Source organism: Podarcis cretensis (assembly GCF_951804945.1).
Source record: "Podarcis cretensis genome assembly, chromosome: 6".
In the NCBI taxonomy this organism is placed as follows: Eukaryota; Metazoa; Chordata; class Lepidosauria; order Squamata; family Lacertidae; genus Podarcis; species Podarcis cretensis.
Window position 1 is genome coordinate 6,811,937 of NC_137175.1, and position 14,783 is coordinate 6,826,719.

Consider the following 14,783-nt stretch of genomic DNA (forward strand, 5'->3'; position numbering starts at 1 on the left):
TCTCCTCACCCGGCTTTTTCTGCCACATGTGTGAAAGACCAGTTGTGATGAATGACCCACTTCGAAAAGCGTAGTCAAGATCAGGAGGTTCAGAAACCCAAGCAAGACCAATTTCCGTAAAGGCTTACAGTGGTACCTCAGGTTAAGTACTTAATTCGTTCCGGAGGTCTGTTCTTAACCTGAAACTGTTCTTAACCTGAAGACCACTTTAGCTAATGTGGCCTCCTGCTGCTACCGCACCACCGGAGCACGATTTCTGTTCTCATCCTGAAGCAAAGTTCTTAACCCGAGGTACTATTTCTGGGTTAGCGGCGTCTGTAACCTGAAGCGTATGTAACCAGAAGCGTATGTAACCCGAGGTACCACTGTATAAGAAACTTTATTAAAAGCCAAAGTCTGTAAAAAGGAAAAGCTTCAAACAATTACACAAATTAAGACTGCTCAAAGCTAAAAAATAACAAAACTATATTATCTAGCTAGCTGACACTTACATATAAATCTTAGTAGGCTGAGGCAAAATGCCTTCTAAGGTCTGAACAGGCGCTGACCTTCCATGATCAGAGAACTGCTTATGCTCACCCCAATCCCATTTTTAAGGGAACGCTGACTATGGGAGTTCACCCTTTCCGCCCAAATAAATCAGCACCTGTTCCCATCATGTGTCTGTGATTACTGTTCGATACTGGCATTGAGGCCTTAATGAGAGACAGCTGTGTTTAAGCTCATTATTCTAGCATTTCTAACGAATTCCCACACAACCCGCATGCTAGTCTTAAAGGGAGAATATCACCACACTCCAGTTATAAGGAAAATGAAAGATACCCCATTTTCTTCTTTTTTTAATTGTCTTACAATTAATTTAATTGTTAAGCAGCAAATGATCTAGCTCTGAATTGTGCTCAGCTTTTTCCCCATCCACCTTCAATCCCTGTGTAACCAGGTGGTCTGGAAGGGGCAGAGTGCACAAAGTTGGAACACATTTTGAGAGTACACACTTGATGCACGTGGTTGGAAGTGGTGTGTGGTTCTCATGTGATGTTTTTAACCTGGGTGCTACAGAAATGAATTCAGCATAGAGGATTGTGTTCCACCTTTCTGATCTAACTGGCTGCCTCCTAGACAAGGATGGGGCAAGTGGCATGTCCAGTGTAAGGACTTGAGCTTGCAATAGCTCTTTGATCTGGTGACTGGAATACCTCTTGAGTCCCATAAAAGCTGCTAGATTAGGCCTGTTTGCTGGTCTGACCAGCTGGACTTGATCTTTCCATATTGTCTCACCGTGAGGCTCAGCAGAGTCAAATTCCCCTAGTTAACCAGCCTTTCTTCCCAGCTTCTGGTTGTCTTTCCTTCCTGGGAAAAGAGAGTTTTTGGATTCTAAGGATCGACATCTAATTTGCAAAATTAGTATTGGCTTAAACTAAAGACCCCTTGATCCAAGTACTTGTTCAGCCAGTAAGCTCACTAAGTGCTTTTTCTTTGCCCATAACTATCTCACAGGGTGGTTGATACGATAACCGTCCTATTTATGCCACCCTGAATTTCTTTTGAGGAAGGGTTGGGCAATTAATAGGTAATAATCCAAGTTGTGGGCCATACTTCCCCCACCATGCATAATTAACAATGCATCCATCGCCACCATTAGTGTAATTAATGCATCCATGCCTCTGCATTCAGAGTTGCATCCAGTGTCTCATGGGGCTGTAGTGACATGAGTTAGTGACTGCTGCTGTAGATGGCAGCTCCTCGTCTCTTTCTCTCCCCTCTCTACATTCAGCAATGTAAAAAAGTGTGATGAGACATCTTCGTTTTGAAAGTTTCCCTGCCTCAGCTTGCTTCAATGAGTTCTGTTTCTTGGAGCAAGAGAAGTTACGGTTGTCCCAGGTGTTTGTATGCATTGCTAAACATCATGGTAGGAGGGCAAGGGGAGACATGGAGCCACTCTCCCTCCCACAACTAAAATGTGTACTATGTTGGATGAATCCCAAGCCGGAATTAAGATTGCCGGAACAAATATCAACAACCTCAGATATGCAGATGATACAACCTTGATGGCAGAAAATGAGGAGGAATTAAAGAACCTTTTAATGAGGGTGAAAGAGGAGAGCGCAAAATATGGTCCGAAGCTCATCATAAAAAAAACGAAGATCATGGCCACTGGGCCCATCACCTCCTGGCAAATAGAAGGGGAAGAAATGGAGGCAGTGAGAGATTTTACTTTCTTGGGCTCCATGATCACTGCAGAGGGTGACAGCAGTCACGAAATTAAAAGACGCCTGCTCCTTGGGAGAAAGGCAATGGCAAACCTAGACAGCATCTTGAGAAGTAGAGACATCACCTTGCCAACAAAGGTCCGTATAGTTAAAGCTATGGTTTTCCCAGTAGTGATGTATGGAAGTGAGAGCTGGACCATAAAGAAGGCTGATCGCCAAAGAATTGATTCTTTTGAATTATGGTGCTGGAGGAGACTCTTGAGAGTCCCATGGACTGCAAGAAGATCAATCCTATCCATTCTGAAGCAAATCAGCCCTGAGTGCTCACTGGAAGGACAGATTGTGAAGCTGAGGCTCCAATACTTTGGCCACCTCATGAGAAGAGAAGACTCCCTGGAAAAGACCCTGATGTTGGGAAAGATGGAGGGCACAAGGAGAAGGGGATGACAGAGGACGAGATGGTTGGACAGTGTTCTTGAAGCTACAAACATGAGTCTGACCAAACTGCGGGAGGCAGTGGAAGACAGAAGTGCCTGGCGTGCTCTGGTCCATGGGGTCACGAAGAGTCGGACACGACTAAACGACTAAACAACAACAACAATGTTGTTACACAGAGTATATCATTTTCCATGAAGAAGATACAGATTTGTGGAAGTTGAAAGTTTTAGTCCCAAGGTCTTGTGATTTTTTTGTCTGGCTTTGGTTGCCAAGACCTGGTTCTGCCTACACAGCTGAAGTGCTCAGCAGCAATTGGTGGGAAGGAGTGTTCTGATTTGATTGTTTTATAGTTAAGGTGCCCAGGACATCATGATGATACAAGAGCCAAATCACTCCTGCCAGCCTTCTTCCCAGCCTTACGAGCTGGGTGGTGGTGAGCGGGGATTGCCAGGGAATTCTGGGGATGGTTTTCTTTCTCTTCTCCCCCACCCCACCAGAAGCTCCATGGGTGGAGGGAAGCACTGCTATTTATCCTGCTCCCCGGATGTGATAGCACATTCACCGAGGCAAGCAAAAGGGTGGAAACCCCGTTCAGGCAGATTGGGATTTTGCCCATAAAATCGTTTCATTCAGTTTTCTAGGTTATCCACATGCAGGAAGAAAGAGGACTCTTTCTGTTGCCACCTTGGACATGAGGTTCTGCAGTAGTGTTTGAAACTCCCATTGTTCTAGGCTCATTTTGCGACAGGGAATTTCAATAGCACAAGCAGTTTCTGAGCTCTGAATGCAGTGCTGCGCCTAAGATTTCGTATTAAAACTGCAGAGTGGAAGGAAAGGAGGACCTTTTTCTGCTTCCCCACTTCCAGCTACTTTCTGAAGACTGGAGAAGAGGCTCTCTTAAAAGTGTTTAGAGGGGATGGGCAGGGGAAGGACTACTCCATGTGACAAATGAACATAATACTTTAGTTGCAGTTCATTCATTTTCAGCTTTGTATTCTTGTTACAGTGGTCCCCACAAGACGAATGCCTCGCAAGACGAAAAACCCGCTAGATGAAAGGGTTTTCTGTTTTTCGAGGCGCTTCGCAAGACGAATTTCCCTATGGGCTTGCTTCGCAAGACGAAAACGTCTTGCGAGTCTTGTGATTTTTTCCGCTTTTTTCTCCCTTTTTCTTAGCTGTTAAGCCGCTAATAGCGCTAATCTGCTAAGCCGTTAATAGGGTTCCTCCGCAAGACGAAAAAACCGCTAGACGAAGAGAATCGCGGAACGGATTCTTTTCGTCTTGCGAGGCACCACTGTATAAAAAGTGTGCCTAGATGTTCTGTTGTTGCGCCCATAACCTAGGTTTAAGGTGCCATTTAGCTCTTAGCTTTCATATCTTAGTTTCTAATGCTGTTCTGCAGGTCTGCTGAAAAGGCGCTTGGTTAAAATTGCCTTTTTAGAGTCTCTTTTCATAAGCAGAGGGAGAGACTGCCCTGGGTTGCTGAAGAAAATCATCCTTGGGCTAAGCAGCTTTTTCTTTATTAAAGCCAGGCCTTAGCATTTTAAGAAAACTTTTCCAAAACAATCTGTTTTAGGGGCACGGTATTGATTGCTTTTTGGAAGAGTGTCCTTTAAAACTGCCCGCAACTATTTTGAAAAGCAAAGCAGCTAGTTGTGTGGGTCCATTTAGAGAAATGTTCCAAACAGGAAGTGAGAGGGAAAAAATAATGCCTTTTATTAGAACCAGCCCAAATTCACAATGTGCTGTTGAGCGTTTCAAGTTGTACAGAACTTCTTCCTCAAGCAGGATGTTAAGGCCAAAAAGAAAAGTAAGGGAGACAAGAGATTTAAGTATGCATTTGGTCACAGAGGAAGCCTCTGCAGAATTATTAGGTTAAGATTTGAGGTTTTTGCAAAAAAAAAAAAAAAAGCCTCAGACTATGCTTGCTAAGGTTAACAGTTGAGCTGTCATTCAAATCTGCCTCTTGCACTATTTGATTCAATAATAACTTTGCCATCTAAATGTAAGAAAGCTGGAGATGGAATTTTAGAAAACGTCAAAGCTACAGAAGAAATAGAAGCTAAATAATTTTTCCTCCCCGTTAGGGCAAGTCACCCTTTTTTAAGGACAGCATATTCCCACTTCCCAAAGCTAGTATGCCACTGACAGTTCACCTGCACTCTTCAGAGGTTTTGCCCCTTGTGGTGAATCTGCAAGCAATGCTCTAGTGATCGTTTCCAGGTCATCAGCCTGCTCTGGATAAGACTCCTTCAACCTAACTGATCTTTTGTTTTCCTTTTACTATTTTCTAGCACTGGAGCATGTTCCAAACTCTGTCCGCTTGTGGAAAGCAGCTGTGGAGCTGGAAGAGCCAGAGGATGCCAGGATAATGCTCAGCCGAGCTGTGGAATGCTGCCCCACCAGCGTGGAAGTAAGCTGGCGAATCCCTCCCATTCACCGCTTCAGACTGTGCTCTGGGTGGTCTTGTAATAAGACTGGGATGAAAAATCTCAGATGACAACTGTGGAATTTGAGGGCGGGGAAGACAGTGGCCCCCAAATGAAAATGAACTGGGGTTTGTTTGTTGCTTGCCACTCCCCAGTTTAGCAGTGGGAAGTACAAAGGATAGGTTTCCCCCATCTCTCAAACTCGTCTGAGAACTGGGTGGGAGATCAACTTCCATGGCTACTGGGAAGAGTTCTTTTTTTGCTACCACTGCAAATTTCATTCACTCCCATCAGAATTATCCCATCCTATTTTACCACTCACAAATAATGAGTGCGCATGCTTCAGTTCGGCTATGCTGCACCATTAAAATCCAGTCACAGCCTCTAATAACACAATTGTAATCCTAGCGATTTCTCATATGTATGGATCTCATTTCGAATGTAAAATGCAACCCACTGGGCAGGCATAGGGGAGCAGGGGGAGGAGGAATAAGAGAATCATAGAATTAGAGACTTGGAAGGGCCTTCTAGTCTAACCCCCTGCAATGCCGGAATGTTAACACGCGGTTTCCTCCATCAGATTCAAAACCATACCAGACCCTGCTTAGCTTTGCACATGTGCTAGTAGTTTTATTGCTGCAGGTCCGCCCCCCCCCCAAAATGTGCTTCAGTCATACAATCCTCTTGCAAAAAGTTAAATGAGCAGTAATCTGTAAATCTGAACTTCTAAAATAGATCTTAGTTTTCAAACACTTATTGTGCTATTGCAGACTTAATACAGGCAATCTCTTAACCATGCCGTAGGAGTGGTGGAGCAGGCTCTGGTTTTGCTTGTGCTTCCTCCTGTGTTTTCGTTTTCTAGTGCAAATTCCCCTGCAGGTCTTGGCTCTGGTTAAGTATCGTGTCAGCACCAGGGTTCCTCACAGTAACTCCAACCAGGGTTTGAAGCTGCTTAGCAAGCATTGGTTATGGCAGTGGAATGTAGCAAAACACCAAATTAGTTACGTTCTGGTAGTTGAGTGTTTGATGGGTTTTTATATTTCTCTTCCTATCCTTGAGATGTTATGTGAGATTTTGCTGGAGATAGACTAGTTAGCTGGGGTGTGAATAATCTTTGGACTTTTTCTTGCTGTTTTCATAAATTCCATTTTTTTATTTCACTTTTGGCTATTCTTGTAATCCATTTTTTATTTTTAAAAAAGGGGGGAGATAGAAAGAACAGACATTGGAGAATCAACTGCTGTTAAATCTGCATGGTGATAAGTTCTGTTGCCTTAAAGACAACCCTTTTTGACCTTGCAATACAGCTGTGGCTTGCCCTAGCGAGGCTGGAAACGTATGAGAACGCCCGCAAAGTCTTGAACAAGGCCCGTGAGAACATTCCGACAGACAGGCACATCTGGATCACAGCTGCCAAACTTGAGGAGGCCAACGGGAACACTCAGATGGTGGAGAAGATCATTGACCGAGCCATCACCTCCTTAAGGGCCAACGGGGTGGAAATAAACCGGGAGCAGTGGATTCAGGTACTGCTTTGGATTGTCTCTTTGGAAACCCTATTTAAGAATGACCTCGTTTTTCACCGTAACATGTGCTCAAGGTGGATGCTGTGGGTATAGCTCGAGGGGCATTCAGTAGATCTCACCATAGGTCTGAGTGTCTCCCATTTTGTCTACAAAAGCTCAGACAGGAATAAATGTATCGGACCTTAAGGTATTCCAGACTGGCATCTGCCAAAGATGGATAGAGTGGGAAAAGGCAGGAGAAATCCCAGATGCTTTCCAGGAGTAACTGTGGTGAGATACAGGAAGTGCTGTGGAAGAGGAGAGGTAGATTTTGTTTTAGTTTTTAAAAAGAGGCTATAATCCTATCTACACTTACCTGGGAGGAAGCTCCACTGAATACAGCAGGACTATTTTTTTAAAAAAATATTTTTTATTCAAACTTTTCAACGCAAAGGTAAAGGATCCCTGACAGTTAAGTCCAGTCGCAAATGACTCTGGGGTTGCGGCGCTCATCTCGCTTTACTGGCCGAGGGAGCCGATGTTTGTCTGCAGACAGTTTTCCAGGTCATGTGGCCAGCATGACTAAGCTGCTTCTGGCGAAACCAGAGCAGCGCACGGAAACTCCGTTTAGCACATCAAAGTGCAAGTAGATAAATAGGTACCACTTTGGCGGAAAAGTAAACTTTTCAACATACAATACTATAAAAACTGGCTGTTGCTTCACTGTCGAGTCCCGAATTTCCCGTGCCCGGCATGAATTGTAGTGATGTTGCTTCTAGGATGCAGAGGAGTGTGATAAAGCTGGGAGTGTGGCGACATGCCAGGCAGTCATGAGAGCCGTGATTGGGATCGGGATTGAGGAAGAGGACCGGAAGCACACCTGGATGGAAGATGCCGACAGTGTAAGTACAGATCCCAAGTGCAAAAATTTGCTAACCCTGGATCAGCTGCCTAATGTGTGGTACTGATGGGTCAGGATAGTGAATCTAGAGAGGTGAGTGGTGTGGACTTTCTAGGATCGGTGGCTGGAGATAACTTTATTTCTCCACGCTGTGCTGGCCTGCATCTGAGCCTCCCTGAAGGCCATGGTGCTAGCTAATAAAAACTGATTCCATTGGTATTCTGATGTGTGCAAAAGCTCTGGTCCACAGCTGTATTTTGTGGAACTTGACTGCGTAACCTGGTGCGAATATGTTTAAGAAGCGTTTCTCATTTCTTAACCTAGAGGGCTCTTTTGTTATGCATACTCTTTCACACATAAACCTGTTTTGAGCACAACCAATTCCAAGTGTCTGGATTCCAAAAAAAGCAACTTGAGATGTGACTACATGCCACTCCGTGAAGTCCTTGTAAAGAAGAGATTTGCTACATTCTCACTCCTTTCTCGTGTGTTTTGCATTGTGGCTATTGCACCCAATTTTAGGGCAAATCGCAAGGTGATACTGCTTCTTAGTCTGGGGCAGTTCTCCTGGACAATGATCAGCCTGATTAGAGTGATCCATGATCACTCTGAATTATTAAACTGGACTGGAATCCACACACATCCATACAAGGTGGGGGAAAATCAACCCTCTTTACCACTCCAGAATCATCTGGTTGACAGAGAAACTAATACACAGAAATCCCTTTTGTTGAGTGTGTACACACAAAAGTCATGAAAAGACAGATACATAAACGTTGACCAACTTTGCTCTTTATCGCAGAAGCCCCAATAGTTTTGTGTTCTTGTGTTCCCACAGTGCGTCGCTCACAATGCGCTTGAATGCGCCCGGGCAATCTATGCCTACGCCTTACAAGTCTTCCCCAGCAAGAAAAGTGTGTGGTTGCGAGCAGCCTATTTCGAAAAGAATCATGGAACCAGGTACGTCACATTCGTGGTCCTGCTTGATCCCAGTTCATCGTGATGGTTACTTTTGCAGGGGGTGTGTTTGCTTTCACCTGTTGCATCTTGGGAGGGGAAACCCCTTTTGTAGATAGGCCTATCCCATTTAAGGAAGAAGATCTCTGAAATATTCTTCCATGATCCTTCGCGTAGGATTTGGATTTGTCAGGGAACTGCCATCAGAACTGGGGGGGGGGGGGGGAGAGACACAGAGGGACAGTTGTGTTACAGGGAGCCTCCGAAAATCTTGCGAAGCAGTTCCTCTTCAGGTGATGAGTGATGAGGAAAACCCCACCTCTAGTGGGGAAGAGGTTAAAGGACCAGAGGATGCTGGTGGGAGCCTCAGCACCGCTTCTGGCAAAGCCGGCCAGGAGGGAAGCATGCCCCCTCCATCGCCCACCCTGCGCAGAAGTCTAAAGTGCAAAGAGGGAAGAAAAAGGCTGGGTGTAACGAGGCTTTTATGCTGGAGGAGGTCCAGGAAACAGGCACTCCCGGATTCTGCTAGCGATTGAGGCAGACATGAACTCTGGGGTTCTGCACTGTAAATAGTTTGCACCTAAATAAAACCTGTACAAGACTGGTCAGAGTCCTGCCTCGTTACTCATGAGCAGTCACCCTTGCCATTTGACAGATTCATTTTTTAAAGAAGTATTGGTTACTGTGATCCGTAATATGTTAAGTAGATGGCTTGAAAGATGCTTATCAACAGTGTCTTCTGGAAAATGCCAGCTATCCTTGCTCTGCTTCTTATTACTCACCTTCTCCACTTATGTAATGAGCCACATTGGAGAGTGTTTTCCAGAAGCTGATTTTGTAGTTTTAAATGGGCAGCGGTTTGTGTCGTGGTACAGCATTTCCTGAAACCTCCTTGATGAAATAAGTGAGGAAAGGTTATGGCTCTGGGCTCTTGTGACGGTAGCAATGACTAATACTGGCTGACAATACGCGGAGCTCAGCGTTCTGGGTCACTGGTGCTCTCGTTCGTCCCTGCAGGGAATCCTTGGAGGCTCTTCTGCAGAGGGCCGTGGCTCACTGCCCCAAAGCCGAAGTCCTCTGGCTCATGGGAGCCAAATCGAAATGGCTTGCTGGAGACGTCCCTGCCGCCAGGAGTATCCTGGCTTTGGCTTTCCAGGTGAGTGTGCATCTCTTTGCGCGGCCTTCGCTGTGTCCATTATCATGGAAACAAGACGTGATGCTACAAGCAAGAAGCGCTCTCTGCGTTGAGGGATTGTATTTTGTCTCATGACAACGAAATGCAGCGGGATCCTATAGCTGAAATTTCTTAATCACTAGAATCCAGATAATCCAATATGTGCCCTTCATATTTAAATAAAATGTTGGCTGTAATACCCTGACTTTTCTTTACCCAATATTTTGGTCTTTTCACTAAGTCTCTTGGAAACTTGGATAAAAGATTAAGCATATTGCTTAATCTTTATTGCAAGTGCTTCAGCACTGAACAGCCTTCCTCAGTGACTGCTTTTTGCAAGAAACAGTTGAATATTAAAGATTTATATATCACCCTTCAGCGGAGCATGCAGAGTGGTTTAGAAAAATGAGATAAAGATACAAAAAATAAAAATAAAAAATGCATTAAAAGCTCTGGGGGAATGAAAAATGCTTGATGCCTAACAGATTATCATGTTGGCAGCAGGTGGGCCTTTGGGGAGTCAGTTCCACATGCAGAGTCGCACCATGTTTTAGCATTTCCTGCAACATTACAGGGATGAAGGTAGCCTTGCCAAAAGGTCAACGCCATTTTTTGAGGGTTGGGCCTGTTCACGCAGGACATAGGAAAACTTTAATTTCTTCTCCATTTTACACAAGCATCTGTGCTTGATCACTTTGAGGAGATTCTTGCTCACCCCAAGCAAGTGGCTGTTTTCAGGTCTGCACCAGGGCTGCCTGTACATCTCAATGAACTTGTTTGCACTATTAGAAATTGCACCTGCCCACTTCTCTCTTCCAGTGTGACAAAGGCCACGGCATCAGGGGACTGAGCCTGGATTTTGTGTGGTTTTCTGTGCCAGAACTGGTGATCAGAAGCCAGTAGTGAACATATTTCATACTCTGCTGCTCATAGGCAAACTGCCAGCCGGATTGTTTTATTTGAAGAGCCCTGTTTTGATTGTGCTAATGAATTCTCAGGATTGACAGACAAATATTTCTGAGTAGTCATTTGCTTGTTTAAATGCAGTTGTTTAAAAGCACTTTGCCTGGAGGGAAAGTGCCTGAGCCAGCAGCAGCTTCGAGGTTCCCAAGGAAGGAACCCGAAGGAAGTGTGAAAAAGAAAGAGGGTTTGCTTTGTTGCTGGCCTGGTCAGACAAGGAAAGTCCACAGAGCTGCCTCCGCTGCTCCCATTGGAAAGAGGAGGTTGGCATCGCTGTCTTGTCCCATTTGAAGCAAAAGTGATGTAAGTTGAGTGGGGCCATAAAACAGAGAGCCATGCGTCTATGACTCCACCCCCATCGTTCTGCCCGGACACTGAGGTCCAGCACCAAGAACCTTCTGGCACTTACCTCACGGCGAGAAGCCAAGTTACAGGGAACCAGCCAGAGGGCCTTCTCAGTAGTGGTGCCCGCCCTGTGGAACGCCCTCCCACCAGATGTCAAAGAGAACAACAACTACCAGACTTTTAGAAGACATCTGAAGGCAGCCCTGTTCAGGGAAGCTTTTAATGTTTAATGCATTACTGTATTTTAATATTTTGTTAGAAGCAGCCCATAGTGGCTGGGGAAGCCGGATGGGCGGGGTATAAATAATAAATTATTATTATTATTATTATTATTACTCTGTGTGTCTCCTTGATGAGGCCTGTCATGTTTTGCAAATCATTATTAGGAAAATTACATGTTTCTTAATTTTTGTAAAATTGTGTGTGTGTAGTGGCCCCACATTTCACTCACTCACTCACTCACACTGGGAGGAGTGGTGGGATATTGGCACAAGAAATAAATAAATAAACCCTGTGTTTGGTGAGTGTGCCATTTCAGCACTGTAGCTCATCCATCAGAGATCCATTGGCAGCTTCCACTGAGCAAATCAGAAGGTGGTATCTGATTCCTGAACTGCCAACAGGACTGTGTAGTGTTGGGCTTTCATGCACCACACTCTGTGAAGAACATGAATTGCTACCTCTAATGGAATAGAGCAAGAACAGGGCTGGTGGATCTCGAAGAAGCAACATCCTTTTAACGCCCACCACTGCTTTCCTTTACGTATATTTGTCTGCCCTTCTGTTATTATTCAGGCCAACCCGAACAGCGAGGAGATTTGGCTGGCTGCTGTGAAGTTGGAATCTGAAAATAACGAATACGAAAGAGCAAGGAGGTTGTTGGCCAAGGCTCGTAGCAGTGCCCCAACAGCCAGGGTAAGCCATGCATAGCTCTGCGGGTATTTCATCATTGAAACCACCAGGTCCCAGTGAATGTATGAAACCACCTTTACGGAACTGGACACATTTTAATGGTGATAGTTTGAGCAAAGGGTCTTTTTCCAATCCTTCATCATTCAAGTCCTTCAACTGTAGGTGCTTGGGATTGAGCCTGTGACCTTTTACAAGGGGAAGCCTCTGCTCTGCCACTTAGACATAGGACCAGTTACAGTCTGGGTCTTTTCAATAGTTTTGCTTGAGTTGCTTTTTAATATTTTAAACATCTTGCTTCCCAAGTGTTCGTCGTCCAGTAGAAACTCGATGAAATCGGTTGAAATGAGCAGCCAAACAACAGTACAAAAACTTCATGGGGCATGATAGCTCTCGCAAGCTGTGGGTGTGTTTGGACTGGAATATGTGTGGTCTGGCTGTGACAGTCTTTGAGATGATCTCTCTCTCTCTTCCCCTTGCCTTCATCCTCTTAGGTCTTCATGAAGTCTGTCAAGCTCGAGTGGGTTCTTGGGAACATTGCTGCAGCTCAGGAGCTCTGCGAGGAAGCACTGAAGCACTACGAAGACTTCCCTAAGCTGTGGATGATGAAGGGGCAAATAGAGGAGCAGGAGGAACTGATAGAAAAAGCCCGAGATGCCTATAACCAAGGGGTAAGGGCACAAACTGCTACCTTTTCCTCTTCCCTGCCTCCTCCTCATTCCTTGGGGAGAAGATGGAAAGCTCCAGCAGTAGCCTCTTCAGTTGAGCGTCCCTGTGGAAAGCCAAACAGAAGCAGTAGAGGTCAGGCTCCTGGCTCAGATCATTGCAGCCACTGCATCAACCTTGCAGTCAGTGTCAACATTTTATCAGGCATGCCAGCAATTCTTCTCTCACTCCCACCCCAGTAATTCTTGCATGCCTTTGCATTAACTGTTTGGCTTGGACAGATTTTGTCCGTGAGGATTAATGAGTTGTTCCGGGAAAGTGGCTGACTAGCGAGGCTGCTCTTAAGTATCTGATCGATAAACCAGGCTCCCTATAGATGTGCCCAGCTTGGACTTGTTAACGGGAACAGTTGTCTAAGGACAAATAAATTCTTGTTTTCCCCACCTCCATTCCATGATGGTGCAGAGATAATTCCCCTCAATGAAGAGAGTCCAGTCCAATAAATACTTAAGGTTTGTAGCCCACAGGTCTTTTCAGCAACCGAAGTGTCTGTGACTGCAATTGTGTGTGCAGTTGTGGCTCCTTGAGTAAGGCTTTATTCCCTTCCAAACAGCTGAAGAAATGCCCTGGTTCCATACCCCTTTGGCTTCTGTTGTCCAGGCTGGAAGAGAAGGTCGGCCAGCTCACTCGAGCCAGAGCCATTTTGGAGAAGTCTCGCTTAAAGAATCCAAAGAACCAAGACCTGTGGTGAGCAAGGGAACCTACGGAGATTCCGTGTCTTTCATTTCTTAGAAATCTCCTGCAGCTTTGCTAACCTCTTGAAACGTGGTGCTTTTCCCTCCCGCAGGTTGGAATCCGTGCGATTAGAATACAGAGCTGGACTGAAGAACATCGCCAATACGCTGATGGCCAAGGCTCTGCAAGAGTGTCCCAACTCAGGTGACAGAGGGCTCATTTCTTTTTCGTGTGTTGGCCTTAACCTTCGAGTTAACTTCTTTTAAAAACACAACCCTCTCAATTAGCACCACAACATTAGGCTAGCTGGCACGCCTCTTCTAAAGCAAGCTCAATGTGCCCGCCCTTCAAACTGTGTGAGGCCCCCCCTCACATGATACCTGTCTGCAGTTTGTACTTCCATAGCATCCTTTTCCCTGTCCTGGCCATTAGGACAACCATACAGTGTGAGCAGGATCTGTGGTTTTTCCCTCAATGCAAATAGGTATTGGGCAATCCATGGGTTTGAACTTTGATATTGCCATGCCTCTTTCTGGTCTGCTAAGCCCCAGTCTACGAAGGCCTCATTCTCCTTCAAAACTCATCAGATGTCTACCAGGTGGTGCATGTTTCAGTTTCCTGACACGTCTCCCTCTGGAGGCTTGTACTCAGTCTTGTTTGCTTATCTCTGAAGAGATGAGAGCTGATGCTTGAGAGAGGCTCCGTGTGGGTCTATCTGTGGCAGTTAAAATTCTCTATGGGTGGTCCTAATGAATGGCTGGCTTGCCCACACCAAAAGTGCCCAGAGCAACCTTAACGCTTATCTTCTATGCCAAGCCGCCTCCTATGGGGAAAAAGCCCTCCTTTGATACTAAGAAAATAAAGAGATTGAAAACGGTCAGTTCGGCCCACCAGGGCTTATTTCTTAGTCCTTGAATGTTGAGAAATGAATGCAGTGACTGAAAAAATGTTCTTTTGTAGTAATCACCGGGATGTTAAAAAAATATTTCTTTTTTATCTACGTAGTAATTAAATGAAGGAAGGGGCTGATTTGGGGAGGGTGGGTTGGTTGCAGATGTAGGATATAAAGCCCTTTAAAACAGGCAAACTCTGCGCTCCAGATGTTTTGGGACTACAATTCCCATCATCCCTAGCTAACAGGACCAGTGGTCAGGGATGATGGGAATTGTAGTCTGGAGGGCAGGTTTGCCTATGCCTGCTTTAAAACAAAGAGTCATGAAAGCACATCTGTGTGGGTCTCCTTGCAAGATTCAGGTGTGCTGCTTGAGCTCATCCGGGCTATCCAGATGGGGTGATGGCCGCAATACAAACCAAGCCCCTCCCAGCCCACATGGGATATTTCCCCCAAATGGGCAGCTTGCCTGTGTTGCTTCCTTGCACAAAACAGGGTGTCATGCTCCGAGTTGCTGGGTGTCACGATTTGCCATTTGGATTCCCCCTCGCCCTTTATGTGTTGATTTTTTACTTCCCTTGTGTCAGACCTCTTGTCCACCTAGCTCAGTATTGTCTACAGTGCTTGGCAGAAGCTCTCCAGGGTTTCGGTCAGGGAATCTC

The 14,783-nt window shown here is 45.4% G+C and overlaps 1 protein-coding gene and 1 long non-coding RNA gene across 2 annotated transcripts in view; one reads left to right on the plus strand and one right to left on the minus strand.

Moving 5' to 3' along the window:
* The window catches only part of PRPF6 (pre-mRNA processing factor 6), a 38,039-nt gene that overhangs the window by 13,318 nt on the left and 9,938 nt on the right, over positions 1-14,783 (plus strand). Inside the window, exons 10-18 of the mRNA XM_079979040.1 lie at positions 4,943-5,061; positions 6,385-6,603; positions 7,362-7,484; positions 8,322-8,443; positions 9,458-9,596; positions 11,715-11,834; positions 12,323-12,499; positions 13,108-13,241; positions 13,342-13,433. Coding sequence (XP_079835166.1) covers positions 4,943-5,061; positions 6,385-6,603; positions 7,362-7,484; positions 8,322-8,443; positions 9,458-9,596; positions 11,715-11,834; positions 12,323-12,499; positions 13,108-13,241; positions 13,342-13,433 — 1,245 coding nt within the window. The remainder of the gene's footprint in view (positions 1-4,942; positions 5,062-6,384; positions 6,604-7,361; positions 7,485-8,321; positions 8,444-9,457; positions 9,597-11,714; positions 11,835-12,322; positions 12,500-13,107; positions 13,242-13,341; positions 13,434-14,783) is intronic.
* Positions 246-4,031, minus strand: LOC307218164. Its single transcript, XR_013839842.1, has 3 exons — positions 3,941-4,031; positions 2,788-3,644; positions 246-1,944 (listed from the first exon to the last, which is right to left on the minus strand). It is a non-coding gene; the product is annotated as an uncharacterized lncRNA (long non-coding RNA).